Genomic DNA, 15,559 nt, shown 5'->3' on the forward strand with positions numbered 1-15,559 from the left:
AAAAAAAAAGAGATAAATAGCATCCACAATTAATGTTAAAAGAATGATGTGCCACTATGTATAGATGTATGTTCTTGTTGTTAAGTGTTGTATAGGGTTTATGAGGAGTAGTTGATGGGTTTCAACTCTTGACTTTCAGGAGAGCAGTCTTGTGCGTATCCTATAGCCCAACACCAGGATGTATAGAGATATCATTTCCCTGTAGGCTTTTATAGATGCCATGCAATTTTTGTTTTCAATTCAAAGACCTTTTAGTTAGGATTGGCACTACCGATTCAGTGACAATTTCAACTGAGAAGCTTTTGTTTGGTCATATAATAATCTTATTTTCTGTAGATCAGAGGATTTTTTTCTTTCATAAAGGGAAGGGAGCCTTAAAAGATAGACTTTTTGGATGTTGTCTACAAATACCTGAGAAGAACAGGAAACTAATCTGTGTGTGTGAAACAACTTGTGATGCTGCTCTACAAAACATAAGAATTTTCTGGAATGTGGAACTATCAAGGCTAAAACCAGGACATTCCCAGATAAAATGAATGGTCTCCAACATCAAATATTTTCTGTGCATATAAACCTTATTAAGGAGCTCTGGTAGCTTAGTGGTTACGAGTTGGGCTGCCAACCTCATGGTCAGCAGTTCGAAACTACTAGCGTTTTCACAGGAGAAAGAGGAGGCATTCTGCTCCCGTAAAGATTTACAGCCTCAGAAACCCTGTGCAGGGTCACTATGAGTTGGAACCGACTCCACGGGACCTACCAACAACAACATAATCCTTATGTTGCACTAGAATATATTTAATATGAAACTATTTTCTTAAAGATGTTCGAGACTAGTCAAATCAAGTGACTTCACCTGTGAACACCAAAAAAGAGGTTTTTGTTTTTTTTATTGTGCTTGGTTTTTTCATAAATTTTCAATTTTCAGTGGAAGAAAGCTAGCAACGATATCCATTTATTCTCCTTATAAACAAAGCAGGACTTCAAATTCTATTTGAAGGATGACCCCTTTTCAGAAATTAGAGCCACTGAATTTATTGCCAGCCAGTCATAACTGTCCATCTGTGAATTCTCTGCACATAGAGGAAGCAGCTGTCATTTCAAAAATGCTACAGTAGATAAAAAGATGGGGCGCATTTCATCTCCAAATGCTTCAAACAAATCCCTAGCAAGAGCAGCAGCCGTTCCTCTGACTGAACGAATCTCTGATATTATTAACACAAAATGCCAAATGGATTTGGAGATTTGAAACAAATGGATTTGCTTTAAAAGGAAAAGTACTCAAGTTAGGTGTAGTACATATTGTAATAATGTGCAGTTATGTAGCTACAGGAACTGTTGAAGCCATAGTCACCCAGATAGAGATATAATACTCTCAAATTCATAGCCACACAAATTCCCAGAAAACTAATATAAACCAAGGAGTTTTCCAAATCCACACACGCAACCAACACACATACATGCATACACAAGGAATGCACTATTGCCTCTACCCCTGCGGAACAAACAATAAACAATCAAAACTTGCCCCAAACTAGAAGCTTCCTAACTCTTGTATGTCTCACGATGACCTAATTTCTCTCTAATTTTATGCACTCAGATAATCTTAGACGTCATCTTCCTCTTTGCGTTGTTTAACAGTTCCAAGTCCAGTTGTCAAATTCTGTTGACTACTTCTTTACATTTATTTTCTAAATAAAGTCTTTCCTCTTGAGTCTCATTGCCTACAACTTCAGTGTGTGCATGTCAATTTATAAAGGTACCTGATGATTAATGTCATAAAAATGAGGATGAGTTATGAGAGCATATACATAGGATGTTATGCATTCTTAAACATTAGAAATATAAATATAGATATGAATATAAGAGTAAATAAAAATGAATTTCTATAAAAATCATATAAACCTTTATTAATAAAGATATCAAAATATGAACCTATTGTTTCTTAATATTCCTCAATCTAAGTCTATCACTTCTGAAGGTGGTATATCTATCCCTCTAATCCTTTACCCAAGAAGACTGCACACTTCTATTTAAACCATGTCAAAACAGCAATTTAGGCATCTCGTGGGAATCAAAGTGAGTTTAATGTTCACACTGTTGCCACTCTGCAAAAATTTCATTTTGAGGTATTAAAGCATCCTCCCTATAGTCTTGATCTTCTTTCACTGGACTTTCACCTGTTTGGTCCCCTGAAAGCAGCCCTTCGAGGATGAAGATTCACCTCTGATGAAAAAGTGAAAACAGCAGTGCATTCATGGTTTGCTGCTTGACCTAAAACATTTTTTAATAAGAGTATATGAAAACAGCTAAAATGAATAGCGAGAAATACTGTTAACTGATGGTACATGGAGGGGATTATAATCATTGAAATGAAACAAAGTATATGATTTGTTGAATGTAAAACTGATGATCAGCTCTGTAAACTTTCACTCAATTCACCATAAAAACTTAACAAAAAGAGAGAATATGAAAGCTTCTTGATAGATGAAAAAGTATATTGAAAAGCAAGGAGATTATGTAAAAAAAAATATATTTGTCTTTTCTAAAGGTTGATTAAAATAAATTCTACAGCCAGAGTGCAGATAATTTTTTACTCACAATATTCTACATGTATATTTGTTATTGTTTTTAAGTATCATGGTGTTGGTTCCAACTCATATCTGTTCTGTATTGGGATTCCAAAGAGCGGCTGGTAAGCTTGAACTGCGGAACTAGAACAATGACCTTGGGATCAAGTGCTTATCTTACAGCAACATACCAGAACTCTGCATATATATTTTGTTGTTTTTGTTAAGTGCTTTGAGTTGTTTCTGACCCATAGCGACCCTGTATAGGGTTTCCAAGGAGCTGCTGGTGAGCTTGAACTGCTGATCTTATGGTTCAAATGACTTTGCAGACCAGCACATAAATCCACAGCAGTACACCAGGACTACTCTGAATACATATGTATATATATATTGCTGTTTGTTATTGAGGTCCATCAAGTCGGTTTTCACACATAATGATCCTTTATACATTTCCAAGGAGCTGCGGGTGAGCTTGAACCACTGATCTTGTGGTTCAAATGACTTTGCAGACCAGTGCATTAGCCCACAGTGCCAAATCAAGACTATATAAATATATTTATTTTTCTGATCAATGTATTCTATTATATTTTATTTTTAAATGTTTTATTGTGAATTATGTGATAGTTTACATTGGGGAACATTAACTTTACATTCATCCTACCGTACATCATTTCATTGCCATGGTTACAATCCCCTCCATGCATCATAAACCAACCAAAGAATATTATCCTGTAAGCCTGGCCCCCGGTCATCAGCACACAGCCTCTCTCCCTCTCTGGATCTAGATTCCTGAGCCTCTCCATCTCTCCACATCATAGTCTCTGCCTCCACCTCTGGCATCCCCATTTCTCTGGGTAGGGTCCCACACTCCACTCTTCTTCCTTGATGGTTCAATGGACCTCTCCTACTGGACTGAAAAGTCAACCATTTCCCTCTTTTTTGCCACAAAACACCTATCTTTGCATTGGCATCCCTCACAGTCAGTCCTGATAACAATATCACTATTGTATCACAAGGGACCTATCCCCATCTCCTTTCATCAGCCCTGCCCAGTCAGATTGAATACTACTCAGTGGAGATTCTACCTTCCTCCGCGCCCTCTGGATCTAGGCTCCCTCTGAAAGCTTGTAAGCCAGTCACTTACCTTTGTAGACTCCCCCCATTTTGGGTTGCCAATGCCCAAGTTGCTGATCCCTGTCTACCCTGTGTACAGAGGGGGTGGGAATGGTCCTCACTATAAAGATTTGTTCCCTCTTTTGAGCTACTACATCCATAGATGTAGGTAGGTCAAGTTCATCAAATTGTATCAGATTACACTTTTTTCCCCTCTTCTTTCTTCTTCTAGTTGAGTTCTGATCATCCAGTCATTGAAGCCAGGTCAAGTGGATATTATCTGCAAATGTGGTTGCTCTTGTGCATATGCCCTCTCTTCTTAGCTGGATACTTCATTCTCCACTCTAGTCCTCTGTGGCTGTCACTGACACACACACAGGAATACCCAGGTCTTGCCATGCTGCTGGCCAACTGGGTTTCCACCCGGGTTGACAGGTGTCTAAATTTGAACATGGTAGGGCATAGCTCGCAACATCATTGTGTTTTTACCTCACTTCCCCTTATCAATGACCAATGTGGTCACCAGTAAGAACACGTGTCTGCTCATGTATTCCCATTGAGTCTTAGTCTTGGAAGGGGGTTTGCCCTGAGGGGACTCGAGCACTTGCCTTGATGTCCCCTGGGCAAGCAACATTCTTGTTCTTGTAGTAGTCAATCGGACTGCCGTTATTGTTTTGTATTTTTCCTATTGATCTTTTTTTCAAGAAGTATCTTCTGTTCTTCTAGCTGCTCCAGGCTGGTTTACTTGTCCATTCAAGTGGAAATTTCCCATCTCAGAAGATTCTGAATGGGGTTCAGGTTTCCACCTATAGTCTTATTCAATGCAGAGGCTCCACAGGAAGCCTCCTTCACTGGACAAGTTGTAGCCCCATTTTATGTATTCCAATCAGTTATAGGCAGAAGACAGACCTACAAGCTTTCTATGGTGATATTACTGGCTATCCCTTTCTCTCCTCCTCAAATGTCTATTTTATAATGGCATTCAAAGGAAACCAAGTTTCAAAAGACAGCCAAACATTTTAAGATTATTTCCCCTCTTTGTCCCATTCTAATCATGTCGCAATCCCTGTATCCCAGATCCCTGTTGTTTCAAGGTTGTGCATACTTCACTATTTACCTCTGTCCCATCCAGTACATGCAAACCTGACTAATTGTTCTCCCAACCACCTTATTCTTCCATTCTCTGCCCCCTTGTTGTATATTGCCCCCCTCCCGAGCAATATCCTGTATCCATTCCCTACCCTGTGCTCCACATTCCCCTCCATCCCATCACCCCCACATCCTGGTAACCAGCAAAGAATGCCCCCCCCCCCCATTTAGTATGGGTTCTTATTCTTAGTCTTTTGCAACAGTGGTCCTATACAGTATTTCTCTTTTTGTGACTGACTAATTTCACTCAACATAATGTCCTTAAGGTTCATCCATGTTATATGGTAGCTTACAGCTTTTTTGTTGTTCTTCAAGGTAGCATAATTTTTCATTGCATGTATGTACCAGAGTTTGTTTATGTGTTCTTCAGTTGGCGGGTACTTAGGCTGTCTCCATCTTTTTGCCATTGTGAATAGTGCTGCTATGAACATTGGTGTGCATATACCTACTCATGTTTATGGCTTATATTTCTTGTGGGTAAATACCAAGTAGAGGAATTGCTGGATTATAAGGTATTTCTATTTCCAACCTTCTGAGAAAGTACCATATTGCTTTCCAGAGAGGTTGGAAAATTTTGAAATCCCAACAGAAATGCAGGAGCATCCCAGTCTCACCACATGCTTGCCAGCATTTGTTGCCCTCTACTTTTTTGATCTTTGCTGTTATTGCTGGTGTGAGATGATATCCCATTGTTGTTTTGATTTCCATCTCTCTAATGGCTAGTGATCATGAACATTTCTCCATTTGTTTGTTGGCTGCTTGCATCTCCTCCTTGGTGAAGTGTCTGTTCATGTCCTGTGACCATTTTTTAATTGGGTTATTTGCCTTTTTCTTGTAGAGGTATTGTAGTTTCCTATATATTTTAGAAATGAATCCCTTTTTTGATGTGTCATTAAAAAATAGTTTTTCCTATTCTGTGGGTTCCCATTTTACTCTTTTGGTAAAGTCTTTTGATGCACATAAGTTTTTAATTTTTAGTATGTCACAATCATCTATTTTTGTCTACTTTTGTTTATGTAGTTTTCAAAATGTTTGGTAGTCTATGTATTCCCTGAATTAGAGCCCTCACAGTTGTCCCTATTTTTTCATTGATGGCCTTCATAATTCTGGGATTCACATTTAGGTCTTTAATCCATGCAGAGTTGGTTTTGTATAAGGTGTGAGGTAAAGGTCTTGTTTCAATCTTTTGCATAACCGCTTTCCAGTTCTGCCTGCATCATCTGTTGAAGAGATTATCACCTGTCCATGAGATATATTTAGGCACTTTGTCAAACATCAGTTGGCTGTATGTGAATGATTTAATTTCTGCATAACCAATTCTATTCCACTGATCAATGTACCAGTACCAAGTTGTTTTGACCACTGTCAGTGTAATAAATTTGAAATCAGGGAGTGAGAGGTTTCCAACATTGTTCTTCTTCTTAAGCATGCTTTGTTATCCATGGTCTCTTTCCTTTCCATATAAAGTTTGTAATTGTTTTTTCCATCTCTTTGAAGAATGTCATTGGAATCTGGATTGGGATTGCATTATATGTGTAAATTGCTTTGGGTAATATTGACATTTTCACAATATTAAGTCTTCTTTCCAGGAGCATGGTACATTCTTCCATTTTTGTAAATCTCTTTTGGTTTCTTATAGTGTTTTGTAGTTTTCTTTGCATAGGTCCTTTGTCTCTCTAGTTACATTTATTCCCAGGTATTTCATTCTTTGGGCCGCTATTATAAATGGTATTGCTTTCCTAATGTCCTTTTCAACATTGCCATTTTTGGTATAGAGGAATCCAACTGATTTTTGTATATTGATCTTATATCCTGCCACTTTGCTGAATCTTCCAATGAAGTCTAGCAGCTTTTTTACTGAGTCTTTGGGGTTTTCTATGTATAGGATCATATCATCTGCAAATAGAGAAAGTTTTACTTCCTCTTTTCCAATTTGGATGCCTTTAATTTCCCTGTCTTGCCGTATAGCTCTTGCAAAGACTTCCAGCACAATATTGAATAGGAGCGGTGACAAAGGGCATCCTTACTTGGTTCCTGTTTGCAGAGGGAAGGCTTTCCGTTTCTCTCCATTGAGAGTAATGTAGGCTGTTGGTTTTGTATATATGCTTTTGATTATGTTGAGGAATTTCCCTTCAATTTCTACTTTGTTGAGTGTTTTTATCATGAGTGGATGTTGAATTTTGTCAAAACCTTTTCTGCATCACTCGATATGATCATGTAGTTCTTTTCTTTTTTCTTAGTTATATGATGCATTACATTGATCGTTTTCTAATGTTGGACCATCCTTACATCCTTGATATGAATCTCACTTGAATATGATGTATTATCTTTTTGATGTTCTGCTGGATTCTGTTGTCTAGGATTTTGTTGCAAATTTTTGCATCTATGTTCATGAGGGATATTGGTCTATAATTTTCTTTCTTAGTGATGTCCTTCCTTTGTTTTGGTATGAGGGTTTTGCTTCCTTCATGAAATGTATTACAAAAATTTTCATCCTCCTTTATATTCTGGAATAATTTGAGTTGAATTGGTGACATTTCTTCCCTGAAGAACTCACCAATGAAGCCATCTGGGCCTGGACTTCTTTTGGTTGAGAGTTTTTTGATGACCTGATCAATTTTTTCTGTTGTTATGGGTCTGTTCAAGTCTTCTACTTCACTCTGTGTAAGTTTAGGTAGGTCACATTTTTCTAAAAATGTATCCATCTCTTCTAAGTTTTCAAATTTGTTGGAGTACAACTTTTCATAGTATTCTGTTATTATCCTTTTGATTTCCTTTGGTTCCGTTGTGACATTGCCCACATGGTTTCTAGTACGTGTTATTTGTGTCTTCTCTCTCTTTTCTTTTGTTAGGTTTTGTAGTGGTCTGCCGATTTTGTTAATCCTTTCAAAGAACATATATATATAGTCATTGTTGGTAAGTGTAATCAAGTCAGTTGAAGCCCATAGTGACCCTTTATAGGATTTCCAAGGAGCAGCTGCAGCTGGTGAGCTGGAACCACCAACCTTGCAGTTCAAACCAACTATACAGTGCAGCTCATTAACTTGCAGCATCACACCAGGACCCCAATATGCATATATCTATAGTCCTGGTGTGGTACTGCCAGTTAATTTGCTGGACTGCAAAATCAGCTTGAACTGCAAGCTCAGAAGTTTGAGCTCACTAGTGCTCCTCTAAAACCCCATACAGAATTGCTATAGGTCAGAAAAACTCTAAGGCACTTAGCAACAACAAGAACAACATATATGCATGCTCTATAGAGTTATTTTGTTGTTGTTACAATCTTTATGAAATCAGATATTGAAGTCTTTCTGACATAATATCACTGGGTAGATTCAATCTATCAACATTTCAGTGAATAACCAAGCACTTTCTTGCCTGTGCCACCAGGGCTCCATATATAGCTAAATGTATACGTGTATGTGTGTCTCTGTGTTAGTGTATGAAAATCTTGGCTACCTAAAAGTCCTCAAAAACATAGTTGTTGACAGTCCTGGTAATTAGAACCAGGGCTCCTTACCCTAAATTCAGGCTTGTTTTGATTGCAGGACAAAACTTTATGTCTTTCTATTTTGGGGATTTAGAATCTAGAAATCATATATTTATGTTATGTGGTTACCTGAGAGATGTTGTCTCTGAACTTGCACTTCATGGAGCCCATTGAAAGAGGAGTTATATAGGGTTGACTCAGAATTGCTGGCTTCAGGACACACATAATGCTAGCATTTTCATATATTTAAACAGAAATGTTTTAAGGGACCTCAGCTGATTTAATCACTTTCATTGTTACAAAGAAAAAAAAACACAACAACCCAGTATTGATGAGAACCCTTGTCAAAGTAAGAAGAATCACAGTGTAGTCAAGGAGAAACCCGGGCCTTGGTATATCGTGTTTGTACATACCTTGATTTGAGAAAATAAATTCATGTTTGTTGTTGTAATAATCTTTATGAAATAGGTTTATGGCTAGAGAATGTGCTCAAGGACTCTCACTTCTTTCTGTTGCTATCCGTAGTAAAGATCTCCTTCATATTTTCTCTTTCTCCATGGTCACCAGACACAACAGATAAACCCTATTTCTAGATGTCATTGCTGTTAAAAGGAGAAAGGGAGTGGAAAACCAAGAAAAAGATCACAAAGTCAGAGAAGGAGAGGCACCAGACCTACCATTTCTGAAATCAAAATATTTTAATGATGAAATCAGACTAAATGGTTAGACTGAAGATTTTTGGTTTCCAGTGAACAGTAAGAGGGGACTGACAAGCAGCAGAGAGCTAATATTTAAAGATAATTACAGAAACATGATGATGAAAAAGCAGTGAAAGAAGGAGGTTGAAACTTCTTTCTTCCACCAAGATTATTGAAAATAGTGCATATTTTACATAGAAAGCTTACTTTATTCGACATTTAAATGCTGCTGCTTTTATTCTATCCAGAGTATTTGGAAATATGAAATACTCTGCCCCCAGGAAGCTGATAGTTACTGGGAAAGAAAAGAGAAGGAAAGAATCTATCACAAACAATTTTGTAAGTGCTCTGATTAAGGGGTCATCAAAACAATATTGCAATGAATAGGATGGGGTTATGCTGCTTTTACGGTCTCTGAGTAAAACAACGATGTGTCACAGTGGATTAATGTGCTGGACTGCAATGTCGTTTGGACCGTGAGGTCAGTGGTTCAAGCTCATCAGCTGCTCCTCAGAAATCCTAAACAGGGTAGCTGTAGGCACGGAACCCACTCAATGGCACCTAACAAAAACAACGCTAACTGAATGGGTGGTGGCTTGCTCCCATCCAGCAGCACTGCAGAAGAACAATCTGGCAATCTGCTTCTGTAAAGATTATTGCCAAGTAAATGCTATGAAAGTAAATTCTATCCGGTAACACATAAGGTTGCTGTATCAAATCAACCCAGTGGCAGTGGGGTAGGGAGTAATGGTCTTGTAGATTAGAAAAAGTTACCCAGTAGGGCTGATGCTCTGACATTTGAATAGAGCCAAAGGAATGACAAATGAAAGAGTCCCAGCAAAGGAACAGGCTGCACCATCACTGAGAAGGAACAAATTGCTCATCTGGAGTCCAGAAGGACAGGGGGTTGGCAGGGCCAGGTGACGCAGATGCTCTACTGCACCAACCCCAATCTGGTACACCTTGCTTGTTAATGCTGTTGATTAGATATTATTTTTTATACAGGATTCCTGGCAGCCCTTCCTCTCATCCCTGACAGTAGGCTACACTTGGTATTTTCTGGTGGTGATGGGTGTGTACACAGTCAAAAAGAGTTCATCATCTTAGTTTCCTATCTCAGAACTGCAGTCAGAACTGCCACTAACCAAGAGTGTGGCCTTTGTAACATCACTCAGTATTTAAGAATGTGACTATTCCTATTTCCAAATGAATGGTTGTATAATTTTGAGCTCATTCCTAGCTCTGATATACAACGATGATATATTTGGAAAGGGTATTTCTGGGTAAATATTAAACACTTTGTGTCATTTATATGGATGGGGGAGTCCTGGTGTGGAGCTGTAAGTTAAGCACTGGACTGCTAAATGCAAGATTGGTGGTTCAAATTCACCAGCTGTTTCTCAGACAACTTAAACAGGGTTATCATGAGTCAGAAATGACTCAGTGGCACTAAACAATAGTAACAACATGTAGATGGGGGAAAAGCAGTGTGATCATGGAAAGAGCATGGAAGTAAGGCCTAGTGGAAAACATATTTTTCAGTTGTGGGAAATTCGGTCACTAATTTGTTTCTAAACCCCAGTTTCTTTGTTAGGGTACAGTGATATCCACTTTGCAGGTTTACTGGATTAATTACCAATATCATATGCAATACACAGCATCATAATTAATCTTACCTTATTTGTTTATTTATGTTTTTGGAGAATTGATGGGGCCAGAGCCTAGAGAAATTTGAATTTTTTTTCCTCCATGGATCTACATAACATCGAACTACATACATTTCCCAGACTTCATCCTAAAACTCTGATAACCCACTATCAAGACATTATGTTCTAATTCTTCTTTCCACAAACTTTTTGAAATTCCTTCTTATAGTTCTAGTTTTGGGGGACTCTCAGACATCACAACACTTTGGGAGTTTAAAGAGAAATCTGCAGATTTCCAGACATCTGCAGTTGATGTCAACTGGCAGAAGTCAGAGAGGAAATGAACTCATTAGTTTAATTCTTTGTCCAGTGGGGATCTATTTTCTGAAGTTATCTTCTTCTAAATATGCATTTATTTGCTTACTTTTTGCTCCTGTAGTCACAGATGCTCACTGAGAGGGGAGGATTTGAACAGACAGTGGCTCTTTCCCAGTGCTCATCTCCAGCCCACAATTTACCATGCCAAAGGACTCCTCTACTACCTGAACAGCATTAGTCGAAGTCCGGTGGTGAGTCACTCTTCTTTCTTCCTTTAGGAAGGTAGAAGACATTTTGATGTGGGTATTGAATTCTGTCCTCAAAAGCATATTTTGAAACCCTAACTCCTGTTACTTGTGAACAAGCGTTGTTTATAAGTAGAGTCTTTCGATGTTAGCATATGTTAACATGAGGCCATTCTAGACAAAGGAAGGTCCTAATCTCATCTGAAGGATATCATGCTTGGTAAGATGGAGGGTTGGAGAAAAAAAGGAAGACCCCCAACGAGTTGGATTGCCCAGGTGGCAGCATTGATGGACTCAAGTGTGACAACAGTAGTGAGGTTGGCCCAGAATCGGACATTGTTTCGTTTTCCTGTGCATAGGGTCGCTATGAATCTGTGTCGACTCAACGGCACCTAACAACAACAACAATAACAACAATCTCATCTGAGTGGCATCTTTATAAAAGAGCAGAAACATATTGAATCAGACATAGGGAAAATAATCATGTAAAGATACATGGCAAGGGAAATATGGGGATCCCAGAATCTGGAAGACACAGGAAAGGATCTTTTTGTAGGGAGTTTGTTGGGAGTAAGGCCTGGCTGGCATGTGAATTGGATTTCTCATCTTTAGAACTTTGAGACAATAAATTGCTATTGTTTAAAAACCACCCATTTTGTGGAAATTTGCTATACCAGCACTAAGAAATCAATACAGTTGTCAAGGAAAGAAAGCCAGGTATACAAGTTAAAAAATATTGCTTCAAAATCATTGTTGTTAAGTGTTATTGGATTAGTTTTGACTCATAGCAACCAAGGATAGGGTTTCTGAGGAGTGGTTGGTTGACTTGAACCACTGACCTTGCAGTACAAACCTACCGTATGGTCTAGTGCTTATCCTACAGAGCCACACCAGTACTCAGAACTATCACAATGTGAAGGAATTGTGTGAAGGAATAATTTGTCAGCATATCATCCACCCAGGTATACAAATTTCGGAAGGCAATATTACCATCCCCCTAACCTGGTGTGGTGCTGTGTGTTAATTCACTGCATTTTGCTGGTTTGAACTGCAAGGTCAGGGCTTCAAACTCAGCAGCTGCTCCTTGGAAACCCTATACAGGGTTACTATGTGTCGGACCCAGCTTGACAGCACTTAACAACAACAACAACCCTTCTAAACCAATAAATTTGAAAGACAACTACCTGGCCAAGTGACTGGAAGAGATCCAATTGTTCCCATTCCAAAGAGAGGTGGCCCAGTGGAATGCTGAAATAATTGGACAATATCATTAATATTCCATGCAAGCAAAATTTTTCTAAAGATAATGCAAAAATGGCTACGTCCTTACATTGACAGAGAATTTCCAGAGTTTCAAGCTGGATTAAGAAGATGTGGAATGAGGGGCATCATTGTTGACATCAGAAGGAACTTGGCTAAAAGCAGAGACTACCAAGAGATATTAACCTGTGCTTTATCGACTATGAAAAGACTTTCAAGTGTGTGAGTCATGACAAGTTATAGACAGTATTGTGAAGAATGAATATTGTAGAACACTTAATTGTGCTCATGAGAAACCTGTACATAGACAAAGAAGCAATTGTTCTAAAAGAACAAGGGGACACTGAATGGTTTAAAATTAGGAAAGGTGTGTGCCAGCGTTATATTATTTCACCATACATATCTGATCTGTATACTGAGCAAATAATTTGAGAAGTTGGATTATATGAAGGAAAACATGCTATTGGGATTGAAGGAAGACTCATTAACAACCTACAATATACAGATGATACAACCTTGCTTGCTGTTGAATAGGGCTTAAAATATTTACTGATGAAGATCAAAGAGCACAGCCTTTGCAGTGCGTTGCACCTCAATATAAAGAAAACAAGAATTCTCACCACCAGACCAATAAGCAACATCATGATAAATGGAGAAAAGATTGAAGTTTTGCTTGGATCAACAATGAATGCTTATGAGAGTAGCAGTCAAGAAATCAAATAATGTATTGCATCAGTCAAATCTGCTGCACAAAACCTCTTTATAGTGTTGAAGAGCAAAGATTCCAGTTTGAGGACTAAGGTCCTCAAACCTGACCCAAGCCATGGTGTTTTCAATAACCTCATATGTATGTGAAAGTTAGATAGTGAATAAGGTAGACTGTAGAAGAATTGATGCATTTGAGCTATGGTGTTGGAGGAGAATATTGAATGTACCATGGACTGCCAAAAGAACAAAGCAATCTATGTTGGAAGAAGTACAGCCATAATGCTACCTGGAAGACAAGATGGCCAGACATTATCTCTCATAATTTTGGCATATTTTCAGGAGTGACCAGTCTTTGGAGAAGGATATCATGTTTGGTAAAATGGAGGGTCAGAGAAAAAGTGTAATAAGACACCTAATGAGATGGACTGGCACAGTGGCAGCAATAATGAACTAAAATGTAGCAACAGTTGTGTGGTTGGCACAAGACTTGCAAGTGTTTTGTTCTGTTGTGTATAGGGTCACTATGAGCCCTTACCCACTTGATGGCACCTAACAATAACAACAAAAACCCTACCCTGAAGAATTCTGTGCTCTTTGCTTCACACCATGTCAAAATGGTAATTTTGGAAACTTGGAAGGACTACAATCGTATTTCTTTTAAATATTCTTTGAATTTTGGGGACAAAAAAGAATTCTGAAGGGGAAGATCAAGGCTGTGTGATGAATGGGGCAAGATTTCCCAATGGAATTCTTCTAGAAAAGCCCTTTCTACGCTTGAAGAATGTTGTTAAGTGCTTTAAAGTTGTTTCTGACACATAATGACTCTCTACAGGGTTTCCAAGGAGCAACTGGTGAGCTTGAACCACAAACCTTGTGGCTCAAATGACTTTGCAGTCCAGTGCATTAGCCCACAGTGCTACACCAGTACTCCGCTTGAAGTATAGTAGGTGGAAAAACATTTCCTTGAAACAACTTTACTGGCTGTTTTCTTAAATTTTCCTAAAACTTATTCCTAATATGTACCTGTGATCATCCTGTATCCCTTGACAAAATCTATCACGATTTCCTCTAAATCCCTCTACTAGCCAAGGTAAACAAAGACACTTGTTTTGGGTAATGTAGTTTAAGAGCTTAGAGTTACCTCACAGAGTCAGCAAGGGCTAGATCTGTCTTTGGAATATGCAGAGAGTCTGAACCCATAGGAACTGTTGAACCAACCATACATTACTAAACATTCAACAAAGTACTTACTTCATTTTCATTTAAAGAATCCTGGTCCCAAGCTAGGGTTAAAATGCTGACATGTATTTTCATGACAACTCACCATATCAGAGTAACCCTGCAGTAACTACTGTCTGGAAGCCAGTTCATGGTCTGCATATCAGGTCCACAGTATCATGATAAAGATTTAGAAAAGGGTGGTCTCTCCAGTGGAAAGTCTTAGCTCCCAGGTGGAGGGAGATTTACAAGGAAATAGTTCTCTACCTGCTACACATTTAAACACAAAAACATCCTCAACCCACAACAAACAGGATTCTTCTACGCTCTGACAACCACTAATTGAAGAGCAGAACATTCATTTTAAAGTGTGGCAGGTGAAAAGCTTGTTTAAAAATATAAATAAACATTAATTAGCTATAAACATGACAGCTACAGACTTGCTTCCTGCTGGGACCATCTGAGAGGTGGGAGAGAAACAGCTGAGAACTAAGTACGAGTCACTCTGTAAGAAAGCTCTGTAATGGGTTCATCTTTCAGTTACCTATAAGGATATATATAACCATCCTCCTACTGGTAGCAAGAAGCCCCGCTATTATCCTGGATTAGAAGTTGGGCTGCAAATTGCAAGGTCAGCAGTTCAGAAATACCAGCTGCTTTGATAGAAAAAGATGAGCCTTTTTGCTCCCATAAAGATTTACAACCAAGGACACGCTATACAGCAGGAGTGGGGAAATTATTTCTGCCAAAATTTATAACATCATTTATGGGCCATATAGAATTTTCAACTTAAAAATTAGCCTGCTATATTTGCTGGAGAAGATAAAGTCAATTATTATAACAAAATGTGCAAAGATCTGGAATCAGAAAACCAAAAAGGAAGAATATGCTCAGCATTTCTCAAGCTGGGGGAACTGAAGGAAAAAATCAAGCCTTGACTTTCGTTATTGAAAGGTTCACTGGGAAAATTATTGAATGATGCAGAAAAAGCATCAAGAAAAGATGGAAGGAATACACAGAGTCACGGTACCAAAAGGAAATGGTTAATGTTCAACCATTTCAAGAGGTCCCATATGATCAAGAGCCAATGATACTGAAGGAGGAAGTCCGAGGTGCATTGAAGGAATTGGAAAAGAACAAGGCACCA

General features: G+C 38.5%; 1 protein-coding gene across 1 annotated transcript in view; it reads left to right on the top strand.

Moving 5' to 3' along the window:
• LOC102818791 (cytosolic carboxypeptidase 4-like) overlaps positions 1–15,559 on the top strand; it is a 1,058,651-nt gene that overhangs the window by 709,431 nt on the left and 333,661 nt on the right. The window contains 1 exon segment of the mRNA XM_006867161.1: positions 11,103–11,232. Within this exon segment, the coding sequence (XP_006867223.1) occupies positions 11,103–11,232 (130 nt within the window).

This window comes from Chrysochloris asiatica, unplaced genomic scaffold (genome assembly GCF_000296735.1).
Source record: "Chrysochloris asiatica unplaced genomic scaffold, ChrAsi1.0 scaffold00101, whole genome shotgun sequence".
In the NCBI taxonomy this organism is placed as follows: domain Eukaryota; kingdom Metazoa; phylum Chordata; class Mammalia; order Afrosoricida; family Chrysochloridae; genus Chrysochloris; species Chrysochloris asiatica.